Raw genomic sequence first — 27,945 nt, 5'->3', positions numbered from 1 at the left:
ATTTTGCGTAGATCGGTTCGTGTTATGCGTGAATATACTGCTGCACCTTCGGATAAACTCCAATGACCCTATTGTAAAAATCCGGATGATCCCGCATCAAGACATCCGGATCCCATGCCATAGCCACAAAGATCGTATCTACTCCGCTTCCCAATGGGGTCATGAAGATCTGGCACACCTGTAGTCCGATCAAGAAGCTAAATGCCATAACTACTGGGGTGAATTCGCCGCCTTTGTTGTACTCCGGATTGGTAAATTGTAGGTAAAGGAATGCTAGCAGGGCGCAGAGATAGCCGACGAAGGTGGCTCCCATGGTCAGGACGGGGCTGATCAGGCAATCGTTGACGAGGGCGTCGACGCCGCGGTTCTTCATCATTGTCCAGGTATCTTTGGCGGCCGGGATGTATGCTTTACCGTACAGGGCGATGTGCGAGAACGCATAGCGGTTGATGAATCTAGATACCTCTTTAGCCAAAACATTATGAGTTCATGGCTTTAGGATACTCACTGAACGGCCCAGTCAATAATGCCAATGATGCAACCCAGCAGGCAGAATAAGATCGAGGCGACCATATTACCTTCTGAAGCCTCTTGCCGCTGCGCTATACTACAAGCTTGTCGTACCATGTTGATCAGTGCCACAACTAGACTCCCCAGACTGATGCTCCCAAAGGAGTACGTCAATGACCGCCTAGCCGCTCCTCTCGTAGCGCCCGACGGCATACCACCAGGTTTGCCGGCGCAGAAAAACCAACTTCCATAAACGCCCGCCACGATGCTGTGCATGGTATTCTTCAACCATTCAGTGATCCAGTATCCGGCAAATGTCACGAACACGATCAACCCAATGACTTTCGCGGAGGAGCAGCCTCCAGCACCACTGCTTCCACTACCAGCTGAACATGCAGGATTTTGACCTCCTCCACTTGGCTCGTACTTGACGTAGATAGCCACAAGAGTGACACTAAACCACGCGCCAAACGCGACAGAAGCAATCCCACCAATAGCCGAAACGAGAAAGACATGCCCAAAGCTCCTAGCGATATCCATGGTCTGCTGCAGCATGGCCACAGAGAATGGGATGCGCGGTATCCAGCTGACGAAACAAATGATACTGAAGATGGCAAACAGCGCGAACACGATGCCTGCGCTGTAATAGTGCTTGATCAGATAGTACACCGCGGTGCCGATACCGAAGACGATCTGCAAGATACCAGTGATCCAGATGAATTGCTTGGTGAACATCCGGGCTAGCAGGAAGTAGGACCATGAGAAGACCAGTGCGACGCATAGGACGAAGACGAAGAGGACGATGGTGTTGGTGTTTAAGGAGAAGTTGTTATCGTTGTGATAAATGCCGTTTCCGCTCGATTGTTTGTTGGCAGAGTAGCCTTGGAGGGAGATGCCGGATATGGCTGCGAAGCCGAGGACTGTGAGGATGAACTGTGCACAGTCAATCGTCAGTTATTTCTTGGGTTTCGACCTGTTTATAGGAGGGGCGCATACAAGTATACCGGCCCACAAATCATTGTACTTGGGCTTATCAAGCTTGAAGGTCTGTTCAAACGTTTGCTTGCCGTCCGAGTAATTGGGCGCCTGTTGTGGTGGTCCAGGGTTGTAATTTGATGAATAATTGGGGGAGCCTGCTGGTATGGTTGTTGGGGCTCTTGGTATTGCATGGGCTGTGGACCGCTAGGGTCATTATAGTATGAGTCTGCTTCTCTGTGCTTTTGAGCCATGGCGTCGCGTCTCTGGCCTCACAGCCCACTCTTATTGTCGGAATGGATGTGCGATGCTTCGGGCGCGTCGGCCAGGTCGTTCGAAAATTATGGAATGAGAGCAGATTGCATGCGAGGCAGAATCAATATTGCACGTGAGATGGACGACAATGGCCGAGCGAAAGCAAATTGATCGTTGAGCCTAGTCAGTGTACGAAGTAGCTAAAGCAATGGCAGACTAGAATTTCCAAGGTCTTGGACTCTTGGTCGGTCTGGACGCGATGACGTTATGAGATCGGCCGGAACGACGGCAGGGGGCATCAGGTTATGCTTATCTGTGCCAAGGCGCCACTAGTCCCTTTTGGATTTTGCTTGATGAAGCCACCAGAAGCCACGGCGCTGACGGAACGGAAGTCTAGAAAGGGGCTGAGGATTGCTTCATGGTGTCGACAAGATGCAAGAGGAAAAAACATCATATTTCATGCTTTGCTATTTCACGTTCAACTGTGTATCCGAATAACCCGCTGGATACATACGACCCCGCCCACGGTTTTGCTCATTAGAATGTTTATCTCCCGTCTCATCGCTCACGCATATCGTGCAAACGTAGCTTCGTAATGCCCTTTCCAACTCATCCATATCGTGCATGTTCTTGGTTGAGGAAGTGACTTGCACGATCGTCCATTTCAAACACTGTTATTTATCGTACAAGCTCTCATGAGTGGGATGAGGCTGTTGTAAGGTTTTTGCAACCCATCTGATGTTCTGTATAATCCGTATAATGTAAAAACATTCAATCTCACTACTGGCCCTGTCGCCATTGGCTGTGAGGTGGGTAGGATCCATTGCTTGACCCGTGAGGTGGAGGTAGTTGCTGTGATTGTCCAAAGCCGTGATCGTTTTGCTTCTTTGCATCATAAACTTGACGATTTTGCAGTTGACCATCCACGGGCGGCGCACCAGTCTGGCTGTCAATCTGCATCACATCGTCATCAAGAGGCATCTCCTCATCGTATGTGTCCGGAAGGCCGGTGATATAGCTGTATGTCTGATACCGCCGGGCAGCAATCTCGGCTGCTTGATCATTAGGGCTCCGGTATGCAGGTTGAGGGTTATCCTGCGGTTGAGGGGCTTGGGAAGCTTCATAATGCATGTACTGGGGGCCAGAGTTACTTCGCGGGTCCCAAACTTGAAGTTGGTCCGGTTGTGCCTCCCCGCTTGGAGTCCCACGTCCATACTGGGCAAGCGATCCATTGATACCGGTCAATGCCCAGGCGAAAACAGCGACCTCGCGAATGGAATTGATGAAAGTTTCCGTGGCTGGGCCTCTGTTCACAGCAGCCTCGGCTTGTTGGGCAGTAGGATTGACAGGGAATCGGTCGGGTGCAGTGTTAGGCGTTAATGGCCCACTCCGGTTATCCAGATCAGGTATGATAGGATTATTTGCCCACGGCGACGCGAACAAGCCATTCCGATACGGCTCTGCAGTAGATTCTGAGCTGATGGCATTTGGGACAAGCGGTCTAGCTTTGCGGAGCACCACCACCAATCCGTCCGAAGTACACGAGACGACGGCCTCGAGCTCAACCTGATTCACTACTTGCGACGACGATTGCCTTGGCTCATCTGGTACGGATATGGAGGACGTCCTCGAATCTTGGCCTTCTGCTCTGTCGAAAATCCTATCTTGGGCATTGGCATCCGAATCCGTGCTGTTTCCCGAAGAAGTCCGCGAAGTCGGTTCCATGGGTTGTGGTTGCCGTGACTCCCGTTCTACAGACGACCTCACGGAATTAGACGAGCCTGTTGTAACTGCGTTTTCGCTACCATCTTGACTCATCAACTCCGATAGATGGACGCCTCCGTCATCATCATCTCCACTGCTGTGGTCTTCACTTATGCGCTCATCACGATTAATCCGGAAATCTTCCTGCCGGGGATCGCGGAACCAGAAGCGAAGATATGCTATCGAATCGTTGGCTTTAGCACTTTCGAGGCACTTGACGCCTTCACGCAAACAATTCTCTTGTATGCAATAATAGAAACTCTTGCCAATGAGCTGGTCATTGGTGATGCCTAGAAGACTGGCGAGCCCGTTCGTAGCAAACATGATGGTCAAGGTTCGAGAGAAACGATTGAGAAACAAGGCGGCTCGTGGCTCATGAATGTTCGGTTGAATTCGATGAGAAAATTTGGCTGAGATGTATTGCAACATGTGGTAACGTGGGTCTCGAGGGGACGACGAGAAGAGTCGCCGAATGACGGGTGCATCTTTGGCTCGTTCTAAGCTTCGGTTAGCCGCCGATTGGACACATCTGCTGGATTGGAACATACTCTGGCTTCTGACCCCTCGTTTGTATATACTAGTACTTGCAACGAGAGTATCGTGCACCACTGTAAATACACACTCACATCCTACCCATTGCCCCTGCTTGTTCTTGACTTGGCAGTAGTTCAAAACTGCGGCTTTGTCCAGACGGATACTTCTTCCATGTATTGCTTGTGCGAAAGGGATCTCGTCTGGGTGGAAGTACTCCCAACATGACCTGCCTACGACTTCGTTTGGATGGTATCCAAGTATGTCTTCGATAGATTGCGATACATAGAGGATTCGAGCATCTAGGGATACATCTGCATGACCTGTCAGTGTCTGATCTTGAGCTGCAGAGCAAGGCATGCCGACATACCGTGTATTGTGATGAATGTGGTTTCCATGATGGCTTATGTAAGGATGAAATCATGGATGAGATGACGCAGTGTAGAAGGAACGATTCAAATGTTCGCCAGCGACAATCGAGGATGAGCGAGTAGGTGTAGAGATCAACGTTTTGAGGCTAATATAAACCACCGGAGGACGCTTGTACTCGGGTGTCAAGCTTAAATGATTTTGATGGTTGACTTAGTGAATGATGTGGTGGGGTGATTGCTATTAGGGATGGGTGACGCTAGATCCTCGGAGCAGAGGATATCAGAGGATATGACAACACTAGAGTCACGAGCTTGTCCTTGCAGTTCTTCACTGCTATTTTACGCTATCACGCGTGCGTTGCGAGAATGATTCTCCACCCTTATTATATGAGCCCTCCTGGCTTGCCACTAAGGCTCCGACGAGGGGAAATAGGAATCAGCGAATTGCACGCAACGACTGCATCAAATCGTCTGATAGGCTAAGTGCGTATGTGCGAAAATGAGTGTCAAGAAGGCCGTAATGTGATCCAAGCAATGGGTGGCGTTCTCGTCTTGGATCCGGGCCAAGTGACCGGTCGTATTGCGGCAAAAGCGAGCAAGCGGTGTGATCGCAGAGGAGGTGATATTTCAGGAGAAAGAGTCCAGATAATGCGTCGCGAGATGCTGTTGCAGACTGCAATGCCGGCAAGGAGCACAGGGCAATTGGAATTTGCTACAGAAATGGAAATGGTGCAGAGGCACGCAGACGCTGGGCGGATGCAGGGTAAACCTTGAATTAGCAGTGACTAACGCCTCCAAGCCCTTTCCTTCGTTGCACAGACCAGGCGAATTGCCGGAAACGAATTGGCAGGGCAGAGAGCGCAGGGAAGGCAGGGAAGACGAGCAACTTGACCCTCGCTTGGAAGACACTGTGCATCCCCAAGGTCTGAGGCACTTTGGCGACCCTCACATGGCCGCTGCAATCACATTCTCGCCCTTATTAGTACCCTCATAACGTGATTGCCACTTTCCAGCAGAGCCTCTCGATGGAAGAGGGGCCTCGAGCCTGCGGATATACAATTCCCTGATTCCTCTCGCAATCGCTACCCCTCGGCTCCGTTGGCTTGAGCTTCACTACTACTGCTACGTTTAGGCTGAGAGTCATGTCTCTTACAGCTTAGTGCGCCTTGCCTTCAGATCCGGACGAGGTGAGCGGTCCAAGATTCGACGACCCTGTGCAGAGCTAACCCTCCGTTCAGCTTGTTTCACGGCATCGTCGATCATGCTTGTGTCGCAGCCAACGCACCCTGCCGAGCCTGCAATGCATCGGGTAAAGCCTTTTCCTGGCCTCGACTCATCGCCGATTGCTTTTAAAGGTCTCGCCATTTGTACACTCAACCCAATTTCTTCCAATGACTTTCGGTTTTTTTCGTGTCAGTCGTCAATGCGTTGATCCACAGTCACCCGACCCACGTTCGCCGCAAGCCGGACGTTTCGCAGCCGTAGTGAGGGTGGAGGCCTGCCTAAGCGAAGAATTCTGCGAAATGTGCTGAGTGAGGATGGCATTGTTGGCGCTGCCTACCATTAGAATGCCTGGGGTTTCTCGAAAACGAGAAGTCAGTTACCTTGTCGATAAATTTCTGCGGGTATTGAACACGAATGGCTGCAGGCTCGCGAGAGCAGTAGCCTGCTTACTTCTGCCAAATTAATGATATGCTCACGCTTGTACCGGCTTCACGGGATGTGACAGACCCAATTTCAAAATTGAATAATTAGCTGATTTAGGACCCACCAAGGTAAGAACGAATGTCGCGGCCCGAATGTTGAAAATCAAGCGGCACCTGGTGGCTTGTTTGCCGAGACAATCACGGACAGCTCCAGCAATTGGGGCTGGTGGTTGGACGTCTTGTGGTTCTTGATGCTCGGCGGTATTGATCGAGAACGATTTTCAAGTCCCTCATGTTCTGCACTACCATTCTGAATCTGGTGCCTCCAATATGCTCTTACGCTTCTTCTGAAGTTCAAGACATCCCCTTGCCGTTGGAATTGAAAGAGGCTAGCTTTCATTGTTTTCCCAGCTTTCCCGACATGGTTTGTAAAGGCCAATCGAAGCCTTTGCGCAACGCAAAGCTAGTGAACATAGAACCCCGAGCACGCAAATTTGGTCTCAACATCCAAATTTCAGTAGCGTGTCGATCATGGAATTCACGGTCGTGAGCGTAACCGAGACCATAAAGCAGCACCAGTGATGGCATTTCCAACGGAATAGCAACAGCTGTTCCTGCTGCATTAGGCGCACCATCGGTGATGATCCTCACGAAACGATTCTTGAATCCTCATTCTGTAAGGTCCGAGAGGTGTGGTTGACATCGTCCATCAGGATCCGAGCGCATGTGCCTCATGAAGGGAGGCCAGTCTTCGAAAAGCCACCGAACAGCGTACCGATGGAATAGCCTGGCCTCGGCTCGTTGGCGCTGGCGTGTTCAGGCTTCCTTGAGCTAGGCACTAGACTGTGGGGGCATGCTATTGCGTGGGATACACAGAGCTCGAGGCCTCGAAAAGAGAGAGCCCTCAAGGAAGAAACCGAAACGAGCTGCTTGAACGGGCATTTGGGCATTCTTGTGGTGGGCTGTCAGTCAGATGGCGTCACGCCAACTCACACTTAGTCCTTGAACTCTTCATGCCACCCAGTTGCCTTGTTTTAGGACCTCAAGAATTCCGCTTTTCTCACAATGATTGATGCTGGGCGGCTGCGTAAGAATGTACGACTCGTCCAATGCAATCGAGCCTTTGGCACCGTGGCCTCACCTTGAATGCCAGGGTGAGATTTCAGTGGAACTCCTGCTGCAGATCACTCAGGAAAGGCAGTGGCCAGTTGCTTTAGTAGAGCCCTCGTCGATGATGCGGGTGTAAGTCCCAAGATAAAAGGTTACTGGGTTTGGAGATCAGCTAATCGGTGTCTCCCTTGACCCACCCACAAGTTCAATGCGAGAGGTAAGCAGGATAGGACTTGCTCAGTCATCAGATTGTCATCACGATGTCATACATTCTATGCAAGAGCTAGCACTAATTATTCATCCATTTGCTCGTTTTACGTAGCTCGTTTAGCAAACTCGACACGGAGAATCAAATGTCCGTACCCATCTACGGAAAATGTCAGCACTGTTCATAACGTTTCGAACCCACAGCAATCCTATGCGCAGCAAGACTTACAGCCATCAATCTTCTCACAAGCCTTTGCGGCATCGCTCCTATCCGCAAAGCTAATGAAAGCGAAGCCCTTTGCCCGGCCCGTATCTCTATCCTTCGCGAGGAAAACCCGTGTTACTCGTCCGAAGCGTTCAAAAATTTCACGAAGATCATTCTCCTCTGCAAACTCTGAGACCTGTCCATCAAGTCAGCAATGTGCACAAGCCCATCCAGTACTCCTCCTTCTGCGTCGCGTGAATACGCACATTTGTGACTCTTAGGGTAGCTAGGTCATCCCTCTCGTACTTCCCACCCATTCTTTCTCCTCCCGCAGCATTTGCTCCCTTCCTCAAATGCGGTGGCACGTAGCCACCTGCCCCAGAGCCCAGCCCGCCCTCTTTGACTGCACCCTCTTCGCCGTCTGCCCCTGCGCCATCAGCAGCGACATCTCCATTCTCACCCATGGGTGCCATAGTATCCTTGAAAGGACACCGAGCTGTAAAATGTTCTCCGTCACAAATTCTGCACTTGACTTTCATGTTCTTCAGCTTCTCCTTAGGGTCATCCTTCTTAGTAGCCTCTTCCTTGTCGTCTTTCTTCCATGTTACGCTAGGTCTGAATATAATGTTCTCGCCTACGGAAGTAGTATCAAAGGAAGGACCGGCTGGGTGACCCTTTTCGAGTCCAAACTTTGGCCATGCTCGCCGTTCTGCGACTCGTGGGTTCACCGTTTCTTTGACCACCGTCGTACGTATTCGTCTTGTAGTCTTCACACGCTTGCCATCATCGTTAAATCGATACGATATAACAGTCTTGGTGCCATCTTTGTTGGTTGTAACTTGTTGCGGGGGAGGGCAGAGGGGTCGTCAAATTCTGTGCTTCTTAGAATATGTGCGTGCCTTCAAGTCGAGCTTACTTGCCTTCGTCATCAGCCCAGTCTGGACGCGTTGCTAATTTGGACATCTTGGTTTACTTTGATCTTCGATTTTCAATGTAGTCAGCTCTGTAGGCGTAGACAAGAATATTCTAATAGAATGAATTGGTCAGAATAGGTGGGCGAAAATTTTAGGGTTTACCTACGATCGGGCCGAGGTAGTTCCCCGTTTCATGCTAGCGCCATATGCAAAGAATGTGTCCTACGCGGCAGCCGCTCACTGTCCCTTTCAATCTTCAAAATGAGAAACTCTTGCAACCGCAATGAACATGCTGAGAAACAGCAAATGCTAATGATATTACTAAGATCGCCTTTTACCTAGCGTGCGAATCTTATGAAAGGTAGCTATGAAAGAGAGCATTTTCTGCATGCGCTTGCGGTAGGATACTTCTGCTTCTCAGAACAGGATCTTGACAAGCGATGCAGATCTCTCGGTGAGCTAAACGTTGTGCAACAATGTTACCTTTAATCCTTGTTCTCGAACTTCAATCCTGCTTCCTGTCTGACCGCTCCATAAATACCTGCGATGTCGCCTTTCGATCCCATATGTTTTTGCACATCTGTGAGATGGCCATCAGCGACCTCGATATCCTTCATCCTGGTTCCTGATGCTTGAGCAAGGTCCATAGCATGCTTAGCATCCTTTCGTGCCAAGTCTACACCGAAAAGGGGCTGCAAAATGTGAGTAGTGGAAGGGATTCTGCATCTTGTTTCGACACACCTCTTCCCGCTTGTAGTAATCCCCGCTCATCATACGACCAGAGTATGCTGTATATACCCCCGGGAAAAGATTCTCGATGAACTGATGGAGATTCTCATTCCCCAAACCGCTCTTTTCAGCAAGCGCATGACCCTCAGACACGCTTTCAATCATGTTCAGGATGAAAGTATTGCCAATGATCTTTAGTAAAGATGCCTTTTGCTGAGGCTGGTCACTGAAGTCAATATTCGCGCGGCCCATGACTCCCTTGCAATACGGCTTGACCTTGTCTGTAGCGGATGAAGGGCCTGCTAAAACACAGACAAGCTGCCCACTTTCCGCCATCGCAGGGGCCCCAAATACAGGACAGCTCACGAACTCAGCCCCTTGTGATTCAATTGAGTTTGCAATTGTTCCTGTAGTCGACGGGTGGACGGTCGAACAGTCCACAAACAACTTGTCCTTGACATCCTGCTTCAAAGCGGTCGCAATGGCGTCAGTGATAGCGGTATCGTCACCAAGGCAGGTGAAAACAATGTCCGCCTTTTGCACCGCATCGCCCAACTCTGACGCTACAACAGATTTTCCGGTGCCTAGCTTTGCATTGAGATCATCGGCACGTTGCTTTGTGCGGTTGAAGATGATGAGTGGCTTCTCCAAGTTTCCTTTCGACACGAGGTTCTTACACATGCCCTGGAGCACGATGAGCTTTACTCTAATCGACAGGGTGAAATACATGCCCGACCCATGTTTCCCAAACCAATCCATGCTAATTGCGGAGCCATGGTAGTGAGTCTTATTGATGAGTACCTGACGCAAAAGAGAATCTAGGACGAGTAGGACGCAATATGAAAGAAGAAGAAGAAGAAGGATTGTCAGATAAATTTTCGCACTACAAGCACTATTTGACAGCGTCCAACACATGGCCTTTATTTCCGAGGCCTATCGACGAGAATCCCACGGGAGTAATGCATTAAAGTAGCATTTACCATTTTAGATTTTGAAGGTACCGCAACCAGCATGGTCGCGCGAGTCCGGGCATATGCATAAAAGCCCGATCGAGCAGCTTTACTTAACAATTAGACGCTTACATATCTCTGTAGAGGGACGGTGTGGTGAGGTAAGCAAGGGGTGATGTTGTACAACAAGGCGGAACAGCGGAAATGGTGGCAAATTTTGTGCGCCAAGATTTGCCGACCAATCAGCGCACGCAGTTGATGGAAAACAATCGGAAGAAACATCTTGCAGTCCTCTTTTGATTTATCCGATGGAAAAGTAATCCATATCTCCATGGGCAAACGCCTTTGAAAATTAAAATGAAGCTTCTACGTGAACATGAGATACTCCAAGTGCCACATATTGGCTATGACCAGCAACCTCAATGCACCATGCACTGGGAGTCCTGTGTTGATAGGAAGCATGTTTACATTGCCAGCAATTCGAGGAATACAGTGTCATTTTCTTTCCTCGAACAACAGCAATCGGTTTCTGAAGCAAGCTAGCTATTCTACATCGGGACCCCATCCAGATAAGGTCAGCAAATCCCTTAACTTCTTATTCGACAAGTCTCTGATTATTGCATCAACAGGAATTGTTTCGCGATGTACTACACTCTTCGACAACAAAGCGGGAGGCGAAATCATTTCTAAAAAGATTTCAGCCCAAGGCCCAGGCCGAGCGTTCCAAGGTGTCAAATCCGCGTAATTCTGGGGTAAACCTTGGCCTCCTCTTCGGATCAGGTGAGAAAGGGCGCGATGCTGGACGAAAGGATCTCTTCGCGGTTGGCAGAGGTCATGAAGTGTTCCATACTGCGCTGCTGAAGATCAGAGCACCTGAATTAATTAGCAGTGACGCCTTGAGTGGCATTGGACGCACGTTATCTCAACTGGCAAAACTTGGTATGTCAAGTATCCTCGTTGTTGATGCATCGAATAGCCGTGCTTCCGATGCTGCATCTCATGCTCGAGCTACTCATAATCAAGCGGTAAGAATTGTAGACGCTATACAAGAGAGCAACGACCTAAGGGCACAAATAATCGATCAGGCATTCGACGTGTTGCCATGTGCAGTGGATGCTTCAAAGAGTTCTCTCGGATCAAACCTGACTGACGTCCGGGCCAAAGTTCGACTCTCGAGCCCGAGCTTGTTATGTTCCGCCTTCTTCAAGGGTATCCTTCCTGTCGTTACCCCAGTTGGCCTTGTACATTCGGCAGGCTTGCAGCGTGTAAGTGTGGCTGCAGATGACGCGATGCTTGCTATTGTGACGGAAATTGTGAATAGTCCGCGGCGCCAGGTTCCTACCTCCTCAAAATTGTCAGAAGCAGAAAATCTGTCCACTTCACGAATCGAAATCTCCTTAGACCGTATTATTGTTCTTGATCCGCTTGGTGGAATACCATCCACTGATCGATACCATGGTTCACATGTGTATATCAACCTTGAACAGGAGTTTGAGCTCATCGAAGCCGAGCTAGATCACCATACAATGGTGTATCAAGGAAGTGCAGCAGTTGACGTTCATTCTGCAAATCTAGCACTCCTGAGAAAAAGCCTTCGGCTTCTCCCCGAATCCTCTTCGGGGTTGATCACAAGCCCACAAGAAGTTCTAAGGTCCCAAGCTCTTCCGTCACAGCAGAGTGTGAGCCCAGAAGTTCAGACACGTCGCAAGCGTAATCCCCTCATTCATAATTTCTTGACCGACAAGCCTGCTGTCTCTTCCTCTCTTCCTCATGGCCGCTCTTCAAGACCAAGCCAGGCGAGCTCTTCCTCAACATTCGTAAAACGAGGAGTGCCAGTAACCATGATTCCAAACGTGAAGACTGCTGCGTGGGCGCTTCCACTGCCTGGGTCAGACGGCTTGTCTCTCTTTGATCCTCGCATCGATCTAGGTAGCCTTGTCAAACTAATTGAAGCTTCTTTCAGACGGAAACTCAACCTTGACCATTTCAATACAAGGATTGGACATCGTTTAGCCGGTGTGGTTGTGGTGGGACAGTACGAAGGATGTGCTTTGTTTACTTGGGAGTCCCCGCCTGGCTTTCCAAACATGACGGTACCCTATCTTGACAAATTTGCTGTCTTGCCTGAGCATCAGGGTACAAGCACATGTATCTCGGACGTACTTTTTCAGGCTATGGTCAGAGACTGCTTTCCAAAAGGTGTTTGCTGGCGCAGTAGAACAAGCAACCCGGTAAATAAATGGTACTTTGAGCGGGCTCATGGGACATTCAAAATACCAGGAACAACTTGGACATCCTTCTGGACGACTGAAAACCCAACAGAGATTGAACTCGGAGCATACGAGTCAGTTTGCCGAACTGTCGAACCAAGCTGGGCAGACTGAGCTCTAGGCCTTACCATACAGGCAATTCTAAGGTCTTGTGAGACTTCAACGCTATTCCACGATCACCAATAGAAGGATAATGACAAATACAGTACCGTTTACCGGCTGACCTGCTGAGTTCAAAGTCTGCCTGGGATCATTTTCCCATTTCGTACCTTTAGTAGGATTAGTTGCCTAGGAGTGATGGCCTCATCCTATAGGCAATGCCACCTTAGGTAGTACGCGAATGTCATTGAAAGGTAACAGCAGACAATTGCAGGTTCGCCACAGTCTCGCCGAGCTGTCAATTGTTCTAGCTGCACGAAAGCTGCATTGACGCTACGGGGCGGATCGCATATTAGTGGCCATCATGTACTATTCCAATCCGTGGTGTCACTGGTCAGCTATATCTTCAGTGAATGATCATGGCAGCTTATGGCTAGCGATTTGGGTAGGTACATCATCGACCATCCGTTTCATTCGCGTGTCGTATATGGAAGAAGGCACCCTTTGCTGCTCCTCTTACGCTCCACTGGGTTGTACAGCACTGAGGCTTATCAAACGCATCTCCGACATCTGGTCTCCCCCAAACCCCCTCGGTGCGTCTTATCATCGCCACTTGTCATGTGCAGCACCACTCTCAGCGTATAGTTCTTCGCATCGTCGGTGAGACCGCAATGCTGTTCCGGATTTTTTCCGTAGCCAGAAAGTCACCTGGCGTTCTTTCACCACTGGACAATACTTCATGCAGGTACCCTCTTCTTTACATGTCATCATCCCTTGTTCTTGGTCAACGGCAGCATTCTTGAGCTCGATCGAAGACTCGAGAGCCGGTCTTCGCGCCTAGCTTCCCCATCATTCATTATCGAGCCGACCCGCAGACTTTGTTGGGATCCTCACGGTGTAGCTTGTCAGCTGGATAGCAAGACTCTTGGACAGTGAGCTTGGGAGAGCTCGGTGAGCTGGTATACGCCACCCATGACGGATGTGTGATGCATATTCACCTCTTTCGAAAGTTTTAGCTGGATGCCTCGTTCTCAAACCCGGCTTGCTCCAACAAATTCACTGTCATGACTGGCTAACATCTCTACTGGCGTTGGTCATCCCAATATGCAGATGCCTACATGTTCATAGCTTGTAGCCCTGAGCTGAGTGATATAAGGAGACCGCGATCCCCCCCACCTCTCTCATCTTTACAACATCGTCAAGCATTATTCTTTTTCAACAAATATCAAGTCTAGTCCAGCTTCTCTCTTCCTCTACTTATCTTCTCTACCTATTCGATCCAACAAGCCTCTCTTGAGAAGACTCTCGACGCATATTCTTGAACCATCTCCTCATCACCCTTCCTCAATATCGACTCCTACGGTGTACGTCATTACACCGCGCAGTACGAGCTATTCAAACCTGCTCATCTCTATTCGTTAGTCGTATGTACGTTGGTTCGATCGCTCTCAATACCGTCTATAGCTGTTTGACGGAACACCTTGCTGCCATGCCAGACGCTAACTGCAACAGTTTTGAGAAAGAAGAATATTCCTCTTGCAACACTTTTTACCCTACGATCTCTCAAGCACCTACCTTCCTCGAGCATACCGAACCACTCGATTGCTTCAATCCCACATCCATAGAAATCAGGATCGGAGCCTTCAGGTCGGAGCTTCTGCTGGAACAAACCATTGCAACCAGCAGTTCAAGAAGTGTCATATCCCCACGTTCACAAGTGTAAGAAGATGTCATCTCCAGACTCAACACACCAGGAACACTCTTCGCAACAGAATTCTCCCTCAATGCGACAAATCTACAGGTCCGGCAATCTCGTCGGCTCCCACGAAGCAAAAGAGAGGACTTCTTTCTTTTGGCATGCTGAAGGTCCAACAGACCACCGTGTTGAACACAACGGCTCCGATTTTCCGTCCTCCTCCATCAAAAGAACACGCAGACGCTTTGTTAACGATTACAATGACCAGTCACTAGCGGCCGGGCCGCCATATCAAGGTTTCGTGCAGGAAGGCCCAATGAAGGAGCCAAGTGACGGGATTCAGCAGCTGAATCATGCTGCTAGGCAGACTTTACCCCACAAGTAAGTTGCCTCTGGGCAAGAACATTGCCTCCTCCCCCTTCGTATTTAATCCTGCTTTTCAGAGTTCCGTAGCTTGTTTCTTCACATCACCAAAGAGCCTCTGTAAATGCTCTTCGTGTCACTAAATATATTTATATGAAACATCCACTGATACTTTGGCTCTTCTCACAGCACATGGAACGATGGCCTCCTCGAATATTCTAGTCTTTCTCCATTGAACCCTTCTCAACATGATCCTGCAGTTCAGAAAAGCAAGTCGAGGAAGCGTAAGGCGGTCGCTCAATCTTCGACAGATATTCGCGGCTCAGGTGATGATTTCTTCAAAGACGAGGACAATGACCTTGACGGTCATCTTTCTTGTAGCTCCTACGAGGATGCAGCGCTTAACAAAAGGAGAAAAGTTGCTCAACAGAGCGTCAAGGGTCAGACTCGCGGTCCTATGCATAGGACCACCAAAAAGACTGGAAGAGACTTCAGGCCAACAGTCCGACGGTCGAAGGTCTTCGACTCGGCATCGAATCAGGTGGCTTTTCAATTGCACGGAAAATTCTTCCTTTCCGGCAGAATTGCTTACGATGAGCACCATGAAAGAGATATCATCTACAAGCGGAATACTTTCGCCGTGACTGATTGCTCATACAAAATCCTCACAAACCCAGAGGGGCCCGTGGATGAGTGTCTCTATCTCGAACTCCATGGTCTACGCCATCGAATTGCGTCCTTGGCTCTCCAGATAGGAGAGCATCGCGAACCCGCCAACCGCGAGAAGACTGGGCTTCAACAGTTCACTAGCGCAAACCGGGATACAAAGCGAGTACCTCCTCCGTATCGCATGACCCCTTACTTGCAGGAAGACGAAACGGAGGAAAGTGTCATTAGCGCAGCTCGAAGCTTTCCCAAGTCAACCGGTGAAGCAAAGGCTGGGGTATCAGGAACGTGCATGTGGGAAAGAGTCTCCCTTCTCTTTGGTACGGGCAACAATGGGAACCGCAGGGAAAAGCAGACCTTTTCCTGCGTCACGATATCTCTTATCGCCAATCTCGGGGATGGCCGAGAGGTAGAGGTTGCAAGCTGCAGCTCCGACTCCTTCATCGTTCTTGCTCGATCGCCCGCTGGTATCAAAAACAAGCCGCAGGAGAAGAAGTCGCAGAAGCCGAAGAGGGGCAGACCATCAGCAGCTAATGGGAGATCTCGGCGCCACGCAAATGTTATCACAGAAGAAGCTGAGAATGTCGATGGATATTTCGGTTACAATGCCAACGATGATGGCGACAATGACCGCGGTGTGGATGTCAATGATACCGCTCATAACGTTGCCGTGGGTTCAACTCAGCAACATCATGCTGCAGTTTCCAGTACGACTGGCACAGTAAGCTCAACATCCCATCAGCAAGGAGTGATGTCTGGGAGACCAAGATATGAAGCGATTCTAACACGAGGCGCTAGCGCCTACGAGGAGCCGGCTCCCCCTTACCATGATACGCAGCGACCCTGGAAGAACCCTTACCATAATTACGGTTTTGATGCCATGGTTCAACAGACAAGCTATCCGCAGCCGGTGGGAGTCTCCAACGGCGACAGCAGGTTCCTAACCAACGACTTCTCGAATCTCCAGAATCCATTGACATCCCCGGATTACTTCACTGATCCTGGCCTGACCACTGGACCGACGACGATATCGCCAGCTACAGACTTGCAGAATCCAGACCTCAACAACTTCACCACCATCTTCGATCCTGATGAAACGAATGCAGAGCCGGAGCAGAATATTGAATATGCAATACCGCCGGTCATGGGTCTGGACAGCGGCTTTTCGGATCAATTTGGTGCTCGCAAGGCCCAGACAGAGAACCAGCGTGACATCCCATTCCCTGACGAGCTCTTGTTGGAGGTGGGTGTCCAAGACTACAGTGATCTCGAACGGGAAAGGCTATTGAATTTCATTGATTCGATTGATTCTTCTCCTTGGGGGTACCGTTGACCCAATCTCGGCCCCTCTTCCTCCTCCTTCCCAAGAGTGAATCCTGGTGATTCGTTCTTCTAGTTCATCATTTTGCATATAGCGACATTTGGAGTAGACGGTTCTTCTGACATATTGCAATCTATCTCGAATATAGCGGCATTGGGACTAGACGGCTTATCTAGCATTGTACGATTGATATCATGGGATAAAGGCTGCGATCATTTGGACATAGTAAATAAACTCGTTGATCATTCATCATTGCCTATATTTCGCTAGCTGTGCACATAACCACATTTATCCCCTCGCCTGAACTCATTATCTCTTCCCAAATACTGTCAGATGATCGATCAAGTAAGTGTCGCAAGCATGCCCTTAACAATTCTCGAATCGCCGCCTGCAACAACAGAAGAAGATGAAGCGTCAGCACAACAATCACATAGAACGGCAAACACGAGCACTTCCGAATATCTTACGGAGGTAGAGCTTAACGAACGAACTGCATCTTACCTCTCCGATCCTTCTCAATCTTCACATCCTCCCTCCCACCATGGCTGCTCTTCCGCTCAATCACAACCTCTGTGTCGCCTCCGCTACTACTGCTCGAACTACTTGAGCTCGCTCTCCTCCTCCTCGCACGACTTCCCCGCCTCTTTCGCTCCTTTCTCAACGTCTCCTTCTCAATCTCCAGCTCCCGTATCTCCTCCTTGACTTTTCTCTCACTGCCCCTTCGACTCTTTGATCTTGTGGGCAGTACAAGCGCCAAGGGACCGGTGTGCATTTTATTGCTTTCACCTACCTCTTGCACCTCTTCCTCAATGTACTCCTTCTTCCTCCCGTGGCTACGATGGCGCGAGTGATGCCTGTGAGATTTACTTGGTTTTCGCTCGATCACTAATTCTTTCTCGGGCGAATGTGAGCGCTCGCGGGATTTGGAAATCTTTATAGTGGTATTAGTATGGCTGCTTCCGTGAGGTGAGCGCCCGCGGGATTTGCTGCGCCCTCCGTGGTGGGATTCGTGGACGGAGAGGTGCTCGCTGCGGTGTTCAGATTTGTGATCGCCGTGTTTCGATTTGTGGTCGCTCTTGCCAGCGTGACTGTGACCGCCGCCGCCGCCGGCGGTGCCGCTCATGACGTCCCATTCGCGGACCGAGCGAGGGACTTCGGAGTCGGCTTTGTCGATGATTATTTCGCGACGTTCGATGATCTCGCCGCGGTTGGGAGGAGGAGGTGGACCTTCGATAGCGTAGAGGCGCTCTGGATTTCAAATAAGTCGCTATATCACTGGGTGAAGCGGGCTGTGGACAGCCACTCACCTTTGCCACGTTCATTGTACTCTTTGCTTTTCAGTAGCACCAAGTCAATGAGCTCCTGTAAATCACGTCAAATGCTGAGCTCCAGCACAGAGAATAGAAAAATTGAACACTGGGGGCATTGCCATCAAACGGCAGTTCTTGATTACAATGTGGAGACATACCTTATTCAGGGCTTTGAGAATGATGATGAAATGTCCCTTAGGAGGTCAGCAGAGTTATTTAGATTCATAAGATATCATTGCGCATACTTCGTCTGTAAAGTCTTCTTCAAAGGGGTACCCAAGATCCACGAGAGCCCTTTTATTCACAAGGTGTGCTGACATCTTCGTTCTGCCCTTCCTCGGATAGGGTTGCTCAGTAATTATGTCTTCCTGAATGATTTCCTCTCGCTCTAACTCTCGCTCCCTCGGGCGAGGGCTACTTGATCGCCTTCGCCGTCGTATTGTTTCAATCTCTCTCTCTTTCCAGCCATGAAAATTGTCGTCACCATATCGATCAGGTTCCGCAACTCCAATATCATCGTAACCGCCCTTTGAGCCGTACCTCGGTGGGCTCGATCGGCGATGCCTGCCGGGTCCTGGCACTGCAATGATTTCTGGCGGTGATGGTGGCCTTGGGGGACCATAGCGTGGGCGGGTCGGTTTGCGATCAAAGGTGTCTAAGCTGCTTTGTCGTCGTATCAAACCTCCAGGTCGAGGTGGATTACGTCTTCCTGCACTAAAGCGCCGATCATCTTCATATCCGCGTGATCTACCGCCTCGAGTCGGGCTGCCCGCGAAGCTGTCAACCTCATAATCCTCTTCGTGATATCTGGTCTGTCTACCGCCCCTCCCAGATTCGTAGTCTTCTTCGTGATATCTCGTATCTCGCTCGCGCCCTCCTCCTTGCGGCTGCCGGGCTGGTGGTCCGAAGCGCTCTTGCCTGTCGTAGTAGCGATCGTCCTCATGTGTACCACCCCCACCTCGTGAATAGAGTTCGTCGGCAGACGCATCACGTCTTCGATTGCCACCAACGCTCGAGTATGTATCACGCTCTTCATAGCGATCCCTTTCGAGAACAGAGCTTCGGCGGCCCCCGCGTTCGCGTTCGAAGCGTTCGGGTGTCCAACGTTCTGCGGGCGGACCGCGTGGGCTATAGTCACCGTAGCGAGACATGTTGTTCGACACTGCTTGGGATGAAAGACTGTTCGCAGTGTGCAAAGAGGTAGTGCCCCCCGAAAGATGCTGAGGGGTTATCAAGAGACAAGTACACCAGGAGCCGATACGGTTAAGAGGCCATTGAGAGCGGGCTCTTTGCGCGGGATGTGCACGTGAGAATGCAGGTACTGCTTGACCCAACTACAGGATTCACGTTGTTATCATGTAGGGAGACAAGTGAAGAGGAGAAGGCCGAGTGAAAAGGCCGGTAGAGTGTAGAGTGTGAGAGGCTGGCATGATGGCAGCAGCTAATGATTCTACGCTATGACGCAGCTTGTGGGTGCCAAGACCTGGAAATTGACTTCCAAGAAACTCAACTACATTCGTCCACACTTTCTGAGCCCCCATCCAGCTTCTGTGCCTCCTGTCTACCTGTCTACCTGTCTACCTGTCTACCTGTCTACCTGTCTACCTCACTGCACCAGACGGTGGCTAGACGACTTTGTGTGTCTCTTCACAGAATCCAATGTAAAGTCATCAGCAGCCATGGCGGTTGCCTGCATGGGAGAGAGTCTGGTCACGACGTTCCTCTTCTTATAAAGGCTTTGTACTACGTATCCTTGGGCTTTGCTTTTGTGCTTTAGGCTTTTGAAAAAATGACGCTCTCTGTACTTTTTGCTTACAAGATTGCTCGCTCATTGCATGTCAGGAATAGCTTCTCGCATTCTATAGTCTAACGGAATTCGTCCAAGATTTCTGTGTTTGAATTTCGGTCAACATGTATGCGCAGAGGAAACCCTTTTGCGTCAAATCAAAAGTATTGTAAGCAAGCCTGAGAGGCAGCCTGTCATTCTCCCTTGGATCGTCGTTCGACTGAAACGTTGGCAATTTCAGTAAATGTGAATCTTACTGACTTATCCAGCAGGACACGACCGAACAACAATCTTGATCAGGTGTGACATGGCTCAAGCAACCGCGAGTTACAATTTTTGCCTAACCCAGCTCGGAGTCTGCGGTAATTAGTATGCCCTAGCCTTGCACAACATCAGCCACATTCCCGCCATTTTTCTATCTGCGTCAACAATGAGTCTGCTAAGAAAAACGGACCGGGGGAAAGACAATTGGGTCCGCTTTCGATAGTAAGGAACGATTGTAGATAGGTCTTCCGTCTCTGCCTTTGCACTTTATTCCAGGCCATCTGGGATTCCTCGCGTGTGCGACATCCAATGATGAGGCTAGTGGTTGCACTTTTGCCTGAAATTCGTCGTGGTAGCGGGGCCTGTAAAGCATGTCGGCCGTCTCGAATGACTCCCACCATGCAAAAAGGTTACTATTGTCCCTCCTTTTCTTAAGGTCAGCAAGTTGTTCTTAAGCTCAACTTGCCCACTTGTTGACTCACACGTCATTCTCCATAATGATTACAAGCAAGTATCTCGCAAAACCGGGCTCGCCATCGCCAATGAGCAAACCCATCAAAAGGGATCCTGCATCCTCCGAGATCCAACACACACTCGATGAGCCCAAGCAAAGCGCAAACCCTACATTTCCCTTCATGACCCTCGAGAAGCCTTTCGATACAGTCTCTAATTCTGACAGCCAAGCCTATGCAAGCCTCAACATATGTGAAGAGCAACAAGAGGTATCCAACGAGACCATTATCCATCACGACAAGGCTTGTGAGTATCATAATATCAGACGCCCTTGGCCAAGATAGGGGCAGTTGGATGATGATACAGTGGTATCGAGTAGCCATAACGACGATCCTACCGCCGGCCCTTACCATGCCATTGGTAGCATACCGAAAATTGACGGAAAGGGTCCTCTAGGGCCGAAATTTCAAAGTCGTTGAGGAGAGAGCTTGAAGCACTGGGCGTTCAGCATCACCGATGGGTGGGCGGACGGGCGCAAATTGTCAAGATTTGAATTTGAATAATGGGATTTTTGACAAAAAGGTGTTGTGATTGTTGTTCTTAATAAATCATGTACTGAATGAGGTTGTCATGCGGCGCTCTTACTAAATCGCTTTCTCTCGGTTTGGATTTCAGGAACGAACAGATTCTTCAATCTGGCCCTTTGTAATGAAGGGGAGGTTTCTCCAGATCTAATACCAGTATTGGGCCTGCAATCCAGGTAGCACCTGGTGCATGTGGGCACGCACCGATCTCTTCTTTGAGCCAAGAGCTAGCCTTGGTAGCGTTGGCAGGGGTTTCTGCGAAAACATTGAAGGATACAGTGTGCCTTCTGCTGGCGTCTGAACTTTGATGCTTGCAAAGCTGCAGTATTCCGCTTTTTCAGGACTCCTCGAGCTTTGTTGATAATGATCGGGCTCAAAGGCAATGGCACCCGCACCGACACTCAACCTCGTAGGTAAGTCTTTCACTGTGACTGGACTCGTCCGCTTTTGTTGTTTCCGTTCATAGACGCCCCATTTCACAGGCTTCAAGCTCGCCCTCCCGTCATTGACAGGGTGATGACATGCAGCGGTTATAGCTGCACTACAACTGCCTACGAGCGGCATGCCAGCCTTGTATTTTTGGCAGCTAAGCACCAAGCCTGTCACGACGCCAACAAAAACAAAAATGATAGTAGCCAATACCGCACTCGGCGAGTAGCCGCATGTTGTAATATCGTGATCTGGATCTGAAAATCCTGCATCGTCATATGCTTTGAGGATAACGAGAAAGAAGGATTGCGAGACGAGCCAATGTTGGAACCCTGAATACATCATCAACGGGATACCATAACGGTAGGGAAGCTGAAGTCGGTATGTCGAGCGTTGAGTTTCACGAGGTGAGGTGACGCGAAGAGATTTACGAGAATAGGCAAATTCGCTCCATTCTTCTCCCATGAGCATACATGTATAGAGGCTGTTGTAGGCGAAGTAGAGGTAATACAGTAGAAGTTGAGGAGAGTTGGCTATCAAAGTTGTAGAGGTGAGGCTTTTTGACATGCTTCAGATGGTTCGCGTGTTCGTAGAGCCAAAGCCTAGTGACAGATAAGGAATTTTGACGACTGCGTAGATGGCTAAGGCTAGCATGACGACATAGAGCGCTGTGGATGTCATCCATCGAAGACGGCTAGCAGAAGCGAGCCACATGTGGGACTTTGGATGATATGGATGCTGTTGTGAACTCCACGCGCTGATGGTATAGGCACGGGCTCTGCCTGGTGCAAGTGGTGCCCATAAGCCAGTTGTACAGTATGTTTCTTTGGTTGCGAGGCAATGGTCTGCGGTGGTCAGATCTGTACGCTTTGCAAGTCAGCACTTTTACATCACATAGGCTATGAGATACAATGAGCTCTTTAAGATCTCCTCATCATAGTAATCATGGTGTGCAAGAAAATAGTAGAGTAGGAGAGTATCCGACCTGGATCTTCAAGAAAGGAAGCGATGACATCGCCTAATATGACTAGTGGGTTCACATTTGTCTTCCAACAAAGTGATAACATGCATATCAACTTTACCACGTTGCACACAATGACGCTGATCATGATAGGCATGCTGAATTGCAACTCGCATTGCTCAGTCAGATTTTCTATAAGACAGTAGGAGATTGGCTATTTACTATTGTTCCATTGGGTACTATGAGCTGCAATCACACTAGGCTTGTAGGGAACTTGATAGTCGCAGATCCAGGAATCGTCGATGATGGGTAAGCCTTCAAAAAATGACAGTGGTGTACCGAATGATAGCAAAGTAGTATTATCGTTCTCGCCTGACAAGATTAGCAAGACATCTCCCCATTTTGATACGAAGTCCGAACCATAGGCGGCAAGACACGCGCTATTTTCGAGACGCCGAAGTGAATGTTGCGAGGACTGAAGCTTCTCCAAACGAGGCTATCAAGTGCCGAGAGCCCACTATTGACATCAGTACTCGAAAGAACAATAGGTTTGTAAGGTGGGCCCGTAAAAAAGCTATCTGTAAAATGGAAACCATTATACTCCGAGTAAGACAAGCTGGGAAACACAGCGCTGTTGTAAATAAGATGCAGAGGCCCGGAAGAGACGAACAGAAGAGACCAAAGTATCTTTCGCGGCCATGGAATGCGCCACATGTTTCGAATGCTTGGAACGCCGACGTCCATCCAGTTAAGTCGAGCGTGTGCTTTATCGATGTCGTCTCTGACTGGTGCCGAGAGAACCTGCATGCAATAATTGTTTGAGCCGAGGAGTATCGTACCGAGGACGTTGATCAGAGAATGGAGCCATAAGTCTAAGCGTTTTGTCGACCGGCAGCTTCCTTTCTTTATTGTCCCGATTCCACCAGATAGCCCGTTCTGCACTTCGGCAGCCGTCGTCAAACCAATATTCAGGACAGGAACTACTGCAGTAGTCAGAATGCAAAAGAGAATCCCAGCATGATACCCGTATCTCCATTTCGAGTTCGGTCTTGGCGGATCCTGGCTTCTGTCTGCGGCATCATTAGCAAGGGGGCCATGTTCTGTTCTAGCTTTCGATGACGAAAATGACGAAAAGCTGATTTCGGACAAGCGTTTATAGAGCTTCATGGTGAGTATTGGTCAAGAAGTATGTCCGGGGTGTCGACGGGAGAGGTATTATCAAAAGTCTTATCTGGAGTTCGTGTGCGAGCCTGAAGCACTCAATGCAATTAGGCGTTACTTATTAACCTAAGCCCGTTGGAGATAGCAGTCTGCATGGTGATGCACCCGGCGGTTAGTGAGCATAGCTAGAACCTCTTACAGACCAATGATTGGGGGCGAGATTGTTTGAAAAGGGCATCAAGACAAATGTTTTACAAAAACAATTGTGGTTGCTTGTAATATTTTCCATATATCTTTGGGGTGCAAACGCCATCTGAGAACTGGCCCTTTACACAATCGTAAACTCGAAGCGTCCATCAGGGCCCAACTTGCCCGTCTCATTCATTGATGGTGCACAACAACTTCGAAAGTGGTCTCCAAGTGCATCAGCCGTGAAGGTACCATGTCGTCTAAATTGTCTTTCTAGCCCTGTTGGAGCAAGGAGGAGGCCTTTGTATATGTGCATGTGGTTTCGTAACCCGCGTAAGATCGGTAGACAGTAGATGACGTGAGGCATTTGGGCGGTAGGTGTCAATTTCTCATCTAATCGACAAACTGCAGGATGTGATGTGTTATTTATCTTCAAGGCAATATGGGGACTAGGCGAGCCAGCCACATACACCCGAAACAGACCTCCGCGGGCTAGCACACCGGACATACGAATATAACCACCACGTACTTGACCCATCCAGTCACTGTCGGCTGGCAACACTGTCGCGCTAACAATGGTGACGACTCTCACAGCGGATGCCCAAGGCTCTTCTTCGCAGGGTAACGTCCCACTTCGAGCAGCCCATGACCACGTAGGTGCGACAAACTCTGAGTGGGGCTCGGGCTCATGAGGCACTTCAACATCCCAGAGAAGACCAAACGCAAGATCTTCTTTCCAAAGTCCTGCAAGATATGTATCATTTGCTATGATGGTCCTCTGTAGCTTATGTGCAATTCCAGAAAGAGCAATCAGACGATCGGTCGACCTGCTAAGCTTTCCGGATGAGTACATTTTTATGACTTGATCCCAAATCTTGTAAGTACCTCTAAGTGCTGCTGCTTGCCCTTGAATCCTAGGCACGCCTGAATAAGGCAACAATTGTTTAAACTGCTCTCCAAAACCGGCTGGAAACCCCCGCGGAAAGGCCTCGGATGCTTCCAGGCCAGAGCACTCCCAGTAAAGCTGGTCGGCGGCGAAATGCAGGACTCGAGGTGACAGCAGACGTTCTTGTAGCACCCAAGATCGATCATTCAAAGGCGCCTTAGAGATATTATTCGACCAATCGTTATGATCAACGCAAAAAGAATGTCTTCTCTCTCCTTGTTTGTGTACTACTGGTATTGCGCATGGCAATATACGGCGAGGATCTCTGTCGAAAAACAGGCCATGATCACCGTTCTTCGCTGCTGTTGCCGCAAGCGTACAAAAAGCGTTGTGATAGATTTCACCCATAAATGCAGACTCATGCCTCCAGTCCGCAGTGGAGTCTTGCATGATACATAGTGAATCAATCCACAAATAACGCACTTCAAATTCATGCCAGAATCTTCTTGTCATCTGGATTGCGTCTCGAAATGTTTTAGGCAGCGCCAGTACCTCAACGCCATGATAAAGCATAGCTTCGGTATCAGAGCGGAGCGTGAGCGGCTGTCTGAGGCCCCAGCAGTGACTCAGAGCTATATAGTCCACCACGGCATGGTTTTCGATATTCTCAACATCACGAAGCCGAATTGTATTTGCATGCCCGACCTCAAGGAGTCTTCTCGGCAGTCGCCGCTGTATATAGCTCGGCGCACACTGCCTATGTTCCGTAATGCAAGTCCACAGCCAGGCTTTGAAGGCATCCCAGCTTTCTGTAGAGCCAGTATTGGAGCCAACACTACTCTGTTCGGCGGAAACGACAACCTCTTTCGGCCAATCAGCGTCGAAACGATGATGGAAAAATGAATGGGAATCATTCTTTACGCAAGGAAAACAATGAACAGCTGAGGCTTGGATATTTGCTCATCGTAGGTCTGATAAAGTTCACATGAAATCAAATCAATGACTGGGAGAGGGCAGAATCACCTTCGTTTCGAAGCAGCGTGAAATGCTGTTTGAGAGGCTGAAGATAGTCGTCGGGGGCGGTGAGGACCGTCTGATATTTATACTCCACGTAATTCTTCCTTGAGCTCTGATTCTTGGAAAAGATCGCCCTGTCAATAGTAATATGGCAAGGTATCCATTGCGGTTTACTGTGTTTCTGAACAATAGCGTTGCTGAGATCGTGGATTTTCCGTGGCATAGCTGCCCAAAGGAGAATGCACAGATGGCATCCTTTAGACGCAGATGTCTTTAGTTCGGGAAGACTGTGATGGCTAGCCCTCCGGAAAGGGGAGCAAAGTGGTTTACTTGAGGTTGGGATCGACGGACTGAAACTGTGGCGTGGCTGCTCTACCTCATCTGAGTCTTCTCGGAAAACACGGTCACAGGTGTCACATAACATGTCAGCGATTCCAGATATGTTAAGTCCAATCTAAAACACGTATGTCATGGTGGATGAGAGCTCGATCCCAATCATTCGTGAGGTTACATCGGCTTTAGATTGACAGAAGCCCTTGAGCTGGCTCGGGATCATTCCATTCGCGAGAGCGAGTCTCAACGCTGTTCTTGGGGGAAGCAAAAATCAGATTGGCCACACCCGATGCCTCACTCAGTCCTCCTGGGCCTTGAAGGTGAACAGATCTTATTGGACAGAAAATTGAAAAATCGCTACGATACTGTAAGCTAGACCGCAAGGTTGAGCCTCGTTCTGTGGAAACCATCATTTGCCGAGTAGGCAAAGGTGCATTTGACAGAGACAGGCTTTAAATCAAGAGTCAGGGTGTGTAAAGTCTGCTGAGTCTTGATTGCAACCAAATGTTGCGCGGACACAAGCGTGTAGCTCATTGGCGGGACCTACCTTAGACCATCTTTCGGACGCCATCACCCCCATATCGGAACAACCCGAGTAATTTTCATCTTGATTACGTATCTAAAGGAATGCTTCCCGCTACGCCCCTGTAGGCGGAGAAATCCGATCTAGGGGTTGAGGGGTTCTATCTTCGTACGAAAACAAGTTGTAGTCATCTAGACATAGGATTTACACAAAAGAGCACTTATTTACTCTTCTTGAGAGAAACAAAAAGCAGTGACTTTGGTTCTAGTGTGAATCGAACACACGTTTTGGCAGCCACAATGCCATGTAATGACCACTATACTATAGAACCCGAAAAAATTCGGCGGCAATTCATAATATATGCTATTCAAGAAGGGTTATTCGGAAACGGTTACCTCCTCTCATGGATACTAGTCTCTGAGAAGAGGAACCCAGGGCAAATCTCGATTCAAAGAGCAAACAAGGGTAATATATTATGTTGCTATCCTGCTTTTAGATCTTACATACCCACTGGTTGCCGGCCAGTGAATGCATACCCCGTGCAATAGATTGCTATATCTTCAGGCACTCATCATGTCTTGTATCCGTCGACGTAAGCGTAGTAACATATCCCCTTATCCCCCTTGTAATCGCTCTCGAGCATGCAGGTAGACGATGAAACCTCCACTCTTGAATCCAACCAGCTAATGAAGATGTTCCCTTACCGTTCAGCGCCAAACCAATCATCACCTCTATGTTCAATCAACAAAACCCTAACAAGCATCACAACTGGCGCATAACCCCAATGATTTCACTCTCTCCTCCCAATCCGAGCTTTGCAAACAGCACTCTCGAAAAGCGTGACCAGACTTCCAGCAAGAAAGATTATCCCTAGCGATTTAGGTTCCCGAAGTATATCATAGAGCAAGTCGTCGCTGCGCCTAAACAGATCATTTGCTCCGTACAGAATTATTAATCTATTAATAAGCTTGCCAAGACTTGAGGTTTGAATTGGAAGCGAAGCTCCGTCCCACATGCCATTGCCCGAGCATCTGCCTTAAAACTCAGCAGCTCCTTCTACTCATCATGGACGACTGACCCATGTCCTAAACAATGTCACTCCTCTCGTAAGCACCCTTTTCCCCCTCTCCTTTGGACCTCTTTCTGACACCTCACAGCTCCTTCCGCAATCTTTCCTTCCGCTCGCGGCTGTATGTTGGTATCGGCATAATTACCTGGTCAGGCGTCGGACTCTGGATATCCGATCAAGCTGAGGCGAAGTGGCTCAAGCCTATGGAGGAGAAAACCGTCACGGGCGACGAGAATGTGGTTAGAGTGCTTGATGAGGGATGAGGAGGTTTGGTTTGATGTGAAGGAATAGGCCAAGTGAGAGGCAGAGTATGAAATGCGAAGAGAAGCTTGGACAACCATTTCTTGATGTCCTCTCTCCCGTGGTGGCTGGAGGAGAAGGATGTGTGCTCTTTAAGA

The 27,945-nt window shown here is 49.3% G+C and overlaps 11 protein-coding genes and 1 non-coding gene across 12 annotated transcripts; 4 read left to right on the top strand and 8 right to left on the bottom strand.

Moving 5' to 3' along the window:
- Positions 1–22: 22 nt before the first annotated feature.
- On the bottom strand, positions 23–1,739 carry PNS1 (putative choline transporter, neither null mutation nor overexpression affects choline transport; the record flags this gene model as incomplete). Its single annotated transcript, XM_044811827.1, has 3 exons — positions 23–455; positions 509–1,443; positions 1,515–1,739. The coding sequence occupies 3 exons, from the start codon at positions 1,737–1,739 to the stop codon at positions 23–25; spliced, it is 1,593 nt and encodes a 530-aa protein (XP_044670960.1).
- A 781-nt stretch (positions 1,740–2,520) lies between these two features.
- Positions 2,521–4,433, bottom strand: KY384_003308 (uncharacterized protein; the record flags this gene model as incomplete). The annotated part of the gene is made up of 2 exons (XM_044811826.1): positions 2,521–4,349; positions 4,406–4,433. The coding sequence occupies 2 exons, from the start codon at positions 4,431–4,433 to the stop codon at positions 2,521–2,523; spliced, it is 1,857 nt and encodes a 618-aa protein (XP_044670959.1).
- A 3,043-nt stretch (positions 4,434–7,476) lies between these two features.
- On the bottom strand, positions 7,477–8,683 carry TIF35 (translation initiation factor eIF3 subunit g; the record flags this gene model as incomplete). The annotated part of the gene is made up of 5 exons (XM_044811825.1): positions 7,477–7,529; positions 7,599–7,770; positions 7,841–8,412; positions 8,548–8,600; positions 8,655–8,683. The coding sequence occupies 5 exons, from the start codon at positions 8,681–8,683 to the stop codon at positions 7,477–7,479; spliced, it is 879 nt and encodes a 292-aa protein (XP_044670958.1).
- A 290-nt stretch (positions 8,684–8,973) lies between these two features.
- Positions 8,974–9,976, bottom strand: KY384_003306 (uncharacterized protein; the record flags this gene model as incomplete). The annotated part of the gene is made up of 2 exons (XM_044811824.1): positions 8,974–9,180; positions 9,230–9,976. The coding sequence occupies 2 exons, from the start codon at positions 9,974–9,976 to the stop codon at positions 8,974–8,976; spliced, it is 954 nt and encodes a 317-aa protein (XP_044670957.1).
- A 567-nt stretch (positions 9,977–10,543) lies between these two features.
- KY384_003305 (uncharacterized protein) lies at positions 10,544–12,551 on the top strand (the record flags this gene model as incomplete). Its single annotated transcript, XM_044811823.1, has 2 exons — positions 10,544–10,741; positions 10,797–12,551. The coding sequence occupies 2 exons, from the start codon at positions 10,544–10,546 to the stop codon at positions 12,549–12,551; spliced, it is 1,953 nt and encodes a 650-aa protein (XP_044670956.1).
- Positions 12,552–14,320: 1,769 nt separating this feature from the next.
- Positions 14,321–16,594, top strand: KY384_003304 (uncharacterized protein; the record flags this gene model as incomplete). Its single annotated transcript, XM_044811822.1, has 2 exons — positions 14,321–14,613; positions 14,785–16,594. The coding sequence occupies 2 exons, from the start codon at positions 14,321–14,323 to the stop codon at positions 16,592–16,594; spliced, it is 2,103 nt and encodes a 700-aa protein (XP_044670955.1).
- A 466-nt stretch (positions 16,595–17,060) lies between these two features.
- KY384_003303 (uncharacterized protein) lies at positions 17,061–19,043 on the bottom strand (the record flags this gene model as incomplete). The annotated part of the gene is made up of 4 exons (XM_044811821.1): positions 17,061–17,830; positions 17,890–17,944; positions 18,051–18,086; positions 18,138–19,043. 4 exons carry the CDS (start codon positions 19,041–19,043, stop codon positions 17,061–17,063), a joined length of 1,767 nt encoding a protein of 588 aa, XP_044670954.1.
- Positions 19,044–20,439: 1,396 nt separating this feature from the next.
- KY384_003302 (uncharacterized protein) lies at positions 20,440–20,753 on the top strand (the record flags this gene model as incomplete). The annotated part of the gene is made up of 2 exons (XM_044811820.1): positions 20,440–20,664; positions 20,721–20,753. 2 exons carry the CDS (start codon positions 20,440–20,442, stop codon positions 20,751–20,753), a joined length of 258 nt encoding a protein of 85 aa, XP_044670953.1.
- A 373-nt stretch (positions 20,754–21,126) lies between these two features.
- KY384_003301 (uncharacterized protein) lies at positions 21,127–21,975 on the bottom strand (the record flags this gene model as incomplete). Its single annotated transcript, XM_044811819.1, has 1 exon — positions 21,127–21,975. One exon carries the CDS (start codon positions 21,973–21,975, stop codon positions 21,127–21,129), a length of 849 nt encoding a protein of 282 aa, XP_044670952.1.
- A 1,883-nt stretch (positions 21,976–23,858) lies between these two features.
- KY384_003300 (uncharacterized protein) lies at positions 23,859–25,845 on the bottom strand (the record flags this gene model as incomplete). The annotated part of the gene is made up of 2 exons (XM_044811818.1): positions 23,859–25,468; positions 25,629–25,845. The coding sequence occupies 2 exons, from the start codon at positions 25,843–25,845 to the stop codon at positions 23,859–23,861; spliced, it is 1,827 nt and encodes a 608-aa protein (XP_044670951.1).
- Positions 25,846–26,737: 892 nt separating this feature from the next.
- On the bottom strand, positions 26,738–26,809 carry KY384_003299. Its single transcript has one exon. It is a non-coding gene; the product is annotated as a tRNA-His (tRNA).
- Positions 26,810–27,570: 761 nt separating this feature from the next.
- On the top strand, positions 27,571–27,810 carry KY384_003298 (uncharacterized protein; the record flags this gene model as incomplete). Its single annotated transcript, XM_044811817.1, has 2 exons — positions 27,571–27,584; positions 27,636–27,810. The coding sequence occupies 2 exons, from the start codon at positions 27,571–27,573 to the stop codon at positions 27,808–27,810; spliced, it is 189 nt and encodes a 62-aa protein (XP_044670950.1).
- Positions 27,811–27,945: the final 135 nt, after the last annotated feature.

The sequence above is a fragment of the Bacidia gigantensis genome (assembly GCF_019456465.1).
Source record: "Bacidia gigantensis strain McMullin 20006 chromosome Unknown contig_180, whole genome shotgun sequence".
Lineage (NCBI taxonomy): Eukaryota > Fungi > Ascomycota > Lecanoromycetes > Lecanorales > Ramalinaceae > Bacidia > Bacidia gigantensis.
Note: the sequence above shows the minus strand (reverse complement) of the source record. Positions and strands in the feature narration are given on the sequence as shown.